The sequence below is a fragment of the Octodon degus genome, unplaced genomic scaffold (genome assembly GCF_000260255.1).
Source record: "Octodon degus isolate 3935 unplaced genomic scaffold, OctDeg1.0 scaffold00050, whole genome shotgun sequence".
Taxonomy (NCBI): Eukaryota; Metazoa; Chordata; class Mammalia; order Rodentia; family Octodontidae; genus Octodon; species Octodon degus.
Genome location: NW_004524626.1, coordinates 9,965,173 through 9,969,701, shown reverse-complemented (window position 1 = coordinate 9,969,701; position 4,529 = coordinate 9,965,173). Strand labels below are relative to the sequence as shown.

General features: G+C 53.6%; 1 protein-coding gene across 1 annotated transcript in view; it reads left to right on the top strand.

Annotated features, from left to right (window-relative positions):
* The first annotated feature begins 796 nt into the window (after positions 1-796).
* The window catches only part of Slc25a41 (solute carrier family 25 member 41), a 7,561-nt gene continuing 3,828 nt past the window's right edge, over positions 797-4,529 (top strand). The window contains exons 1-4 of the mRNA XM_004632975.2: positions 797-893; positions 978-1,133; positions 1,712-1,864; positions 1,961-2,068. Coding sequence (XP_004633032.2) covers positions 1,002-1,133; positions 1,712-1,864; positions 1,961-2,068 — 393 coding nt within the window. The 5' untranslated portion in view covers positions 797-893; positions 978-1,001. The remainder of the gene's footprint in view (positions 894-977; positions 1,134-1,711; positions 1,865-1,960; positions 2,069-4,529) is intronic.

Here is a 4,529-nt window from a genome sequence, read left to right as displayed (position 1 = left end):
GAGGGAAGAGCAGGCTCTGTGCTCACAGCGCCCTCTGGTGGCGAGTCTCACAGAGCCCAGCGACAGCGGTAGCTCAACACACACTGGCACACCTGGCTGTTGACCGCAGTGATTCTGAGAACCTGGGTGTTCAACAGAAGGCATGAATGCACGCTGCAGTTGATGCCTTCAGTTGCAGAAAGGGAGACTAAAGCTCAGAGAGGGGGAACCCAAAGAAACTTCAAGGTGACACAGCAAGAGCTGGGCATGGTGACACACGCCTGGGATTGCAGCACTAGGGAGGCCGAGACAGGAAGATCACTGCCAGTTCAAGACCAGCCTGGGCTACAGAGTGAGCTCAAGGCCAGCCTGAACTGCATAGTGAGACCCAGTCTCAAAAAGAAAAAACAAAACAAGAAAAACTAAGCATACTAAGCCCATCATACAGATTCCAGCACCATGTCCTCCCAAAATGCCCAACCTCCAAATTCTATGCTACTGAGGGGGCTTTAATACTAGGCTTTTGGCAGGACACAATCCAGCCCACTGCCATGACCTGTGTGCAGGGCTGGAGGGCAGGGTGGTCCACTGCTCTGCTACCACACCCTGTGAAGTCACAGGGGTCTCTGTGACTTCACCCCCGTCCCCCCTGGTACACCAGGTGCTCCCACCTGCCGCTCCCACCTGGCAGCTGCACGGTTTCGCTTCACGTGTGTGAACCTCCAGCTGCCATGGGTTCTGGTCCTGAGGACACGCAAAACTCTGACTCAACCTGGCTCATCAAGCCCCCCTGCCCACCTCCGCCCTCACCCCCACCCCCACCCTCCTCCTGGAGCCCCGGCTGCACCCACGTGTATGGCTACGTGTTTGGCCACGTGGGTGTGGACCATCCCGACCATCTCCCATCACAGCAGGTGAGTCTGGGGACCAAGGGGGTCCAGACCAGGACAGAAGTTGCAGGGTGGCCAAGGACCCACCCGGGCTGGGTCTTCCCTCAGGTGCTGGACACAGGAGAGCAGTTGATGGTCCCTGTGGAGGTCCTGGAGGTGCAGAACAACGGCGCCCTCTGGAAGTTCCTGCTGTCGGGAGCCATGGCCGGGGCAGTTTCCCGCACAGGCACTGCGCCTCTGGACCGCGCCAAGGTGTACATGCAGGTGTGTGTACAGCACAGCGCGGGACCACAGGTTGGGGGGGCACCCTGGGGATGGTGGAGGTGGCCTGGATGGAATCCAGAAGGGGACAGACGGGATGGAGGCTGCCCTCGTGGGGTGACACTGGGATTGGAGCTGTGTTGGGGACAGGATGCAAGGTTCACATTGGGCTGAGGTTTTGGAGACCAGGTAATTGGGGATGGGGACAGGGCAGGGGTTTAGAGATGGGTTTTGAAGACTAATCTGATGCCACAGGTGTCACACGTCTGTAATCCCAGCACTCGGGAGGCTGAGGCAGGCGGATCATTGCCAGTTCAAAACCAGCCTGGGCTACCAAGTGAGCTTAAGGCAGCCTGAATTACATAGTGAGACCCTGTCTCAAAAAGAAAGAAAAAAGGGCTGGGGGGCTGAGAATGTAGCTCAGTGTGCAAAGGCTTCCGGTCTAACCTTCAATACTGAAAGTAGACGACAAAAGGACTGCAGAGAAGACGAGGATGGGAACCAGGTTGGCACTGGTCAGGAGCTCAGGGAGGGTGCCCAGGAGGCAGGCGAGGGGCCGGAGGGTCCTCACGGGCCCCCAGGTCTACTCCTCCAGGAACAACCTCCTGAACCTGCTCGGAGGGCTCAGGAGCATGGTCCAGGAGGGGGGCGTGCACTCGCTGTGGAGGGGCAACGGCATTAACGTGCTCAAGATCGCACCTGAGTACGCCATCAAGTTTGCAGTCTTCGAGCAGGTGGGTGAGGCCGGGCCCCACAGCCCCCCCCCTCCCCCCCACTGGCTGGGTCCAGGGCAGGAAGCAGCGGCTTCTCTCACGCTCTCTCCCACCCAGTGTAAGAACTACTTCTGCGGCGAGCACGGGTCTCCACCCTTCCAGGAGCGGCTGCTGGCCGGCTCTCTGGCTGTGGCCATCTCCCAGACGCTCATCAACCCCATGGAGGTGAGCGGTGGCTCTTCTGCCTCCTGGCTCCTTCTCCTCCTCCTGTCTTCTAGTTTCTCCTCCCAGTCCCCCTTGCTTCTCCTCCTCCTCCATCTCCTCCCTTCCTTCTCCCTCCCCTTTCCCTCCTCCTCCCTCCCTTTTCCTACTGTGAGCTAAGCATCCAGCTTTGACCTTTTGCAGCCAGGCAATTGTTTCAATACTGTGGACAGGGCGTCCCATCCCCCCTCCGCCATCGGGTCCAAGACATGCCTTTGGAATTTACAAAGTTCCTATATATATTTAGGTTGATTTGGGGCCTTGCTTTTCCTGTTGTGTTCCCTGCCCCACCCCACCCCACCTCCTTTCTCACTGGGGATTGAACCCAGGCCCTTCCCAATGAGCTACATTCCCTGGCCCCATCCCCTTTATTTTTTTGAAGTGGCATTGCCAAGTGGTTAAGTTGCCCAAACTAGGCTCAAACCTGTGATCCTCCTGCCTCAGCCTACTGACTGCTGGGATTAAAGACATATGCTACCACACCCAGCAGTTTGACTCTGCAAACCCAACAGGATGCCGGGCATGGTGGCAGCTGCCTGTAATCTCCACACTCAGAAGACTGAGGTAGGAGGATCACAAGTTCAAAACCAGTTTGCACTATGTAACAAGACTGTGTCTTAAAAATAAATAAATAAATAAATAAATAAATAAATAAATCATCAGGATGGAGTCATGGTGTGGCTCAGGAGTTGGCATGGTGTGGCTCAGAGGGTTGGCATGCTTATAGCCCTGGGTTCCATTCCCAGCCTTATGTAAACAAAAACCATGACAAGCTGGGCACAGTGGTGCACACCTATGATCCCAGCACTCGGGAGGCTGAGGCAGGAGGATCGTTTCGAGTTCAAGAGCAGCCTGGGCTACAAAGTGAGCTCAAGGTCAGCCTGAAGTACATAGTGAGTCTTTGTCTCAAAAAGACAAAAAAACAAAGATAAAAACAGCAACCTCTGAATCCCTGTATCCTTGTAGGACTGGCCCACTTGAGACACCTTCTTTTGGTTCCCTCATAACCAACTAAGAAGCGCCTTAATTAGCTCTGCAAAACAACTACTCTGACTGAGCGTCTAGGCCAATCACGAGGACACCCTCACACTCACAGGCCGTGCGCGGGCAGGAGGCACCGCATGGGGTTGTGCGTGCCTGGGGGAGCTCGGACCGTCATGTGCTAGCTGAGGCTGGATGGCCCTGAAGGAAGAGAAGTTAATTTAGCTCTCAGCACTGGCAGTCCAAAGGTTCAAGCAACAACCTCTGCTGGCACAGCCCCAAGCTGGCAGAGGGCATAACACTATGAGATACAGATGGCACCCATGTCCCGGGCTCGCTCTCTTATAAAGCCACCAGGATCCCAAGCTCCTCCTTGATGCCCTTTTTCTGAGACAGGGTCTGACTGTGTGGTTCAGGCTAACCTCAAACTCACTATGTAACCCATGCTGGCCTCGAACTTGGGGTGATCCTCCTGCCTCAACCTCCCCAAGTGTTGGGAGTATAGGCATACACCACCAAGCCCGGCTGACGTTCTAATCATGACCGGCTCTCAAAGCCCTGCCTCTAAAGCAGTTGTTCTAAGCTCCTACCCTCTTTGTCCCTCACAAGAGGATTCAATTTCCATACTTTGAAGCCATGCAGGACCCACAAAACCTTACAACACCTTCTTGTAACCTTACCCAAACCTTACAATTTTTGCCTTTGCTTTTGTTTTCTTTTTGTGCTGGAAATCAAACCCAGGACTTCCACAGCCCTTTGTATTTTTTTTTTTACATTTATTTATTTATTTATGTGTGTGTGTGTGTGTGTGTGTGTGTGTGGCCAGCTCAGCCCACCAGGGGGCGGGGCAGGCTGGCATGTGGTGCTGGGGGATTGAACCGCGGTCCCTGTGCTTTACCAAGCTTGTTCCAAGTAGGTGCTTTAGACCACTGAGCCATCTCCAGCCCCAGCCTTTTGTATTTCAGCGATATATTTAGGTTTTTGTTTTTGTTTTTGTGGGTTTGGTTTGGTTTTGAGATAGAGTTTTGCTATGTAGTCCAGGCTGGCTTTGAACCATGTAGCCTAAGGTAGCCTCAAACTCACAGTGATCCTCCTGCCTCAGCCTCCTGAGTGCTGAGATTACAGTTCTGTGCCACCATGCCTGGCCAGAAGCCAGAATTTTTACAAAATACCACAATACCAAAGTATCTGAGCCAGAGCCAGGCGTGGTAGTGCAGGCCTATAATCACAGCACAGGGGAGGCTGAGGCAGGAGGATTGCTACAAGAATGAGGTCAACCTGGGCTAATGGACGTGTTCCAGGCCAGCCTGAACTACATAGCAAGACCCTTCTCAAAAAACAAAAAGCAAAACAAAAAAAGGGTATACAGATGAATGTCCATTTTGTATCTGTGTATTCAAAGTGGTTAGGATAGATATATAGTTACATTCTCTTAATGAATAGA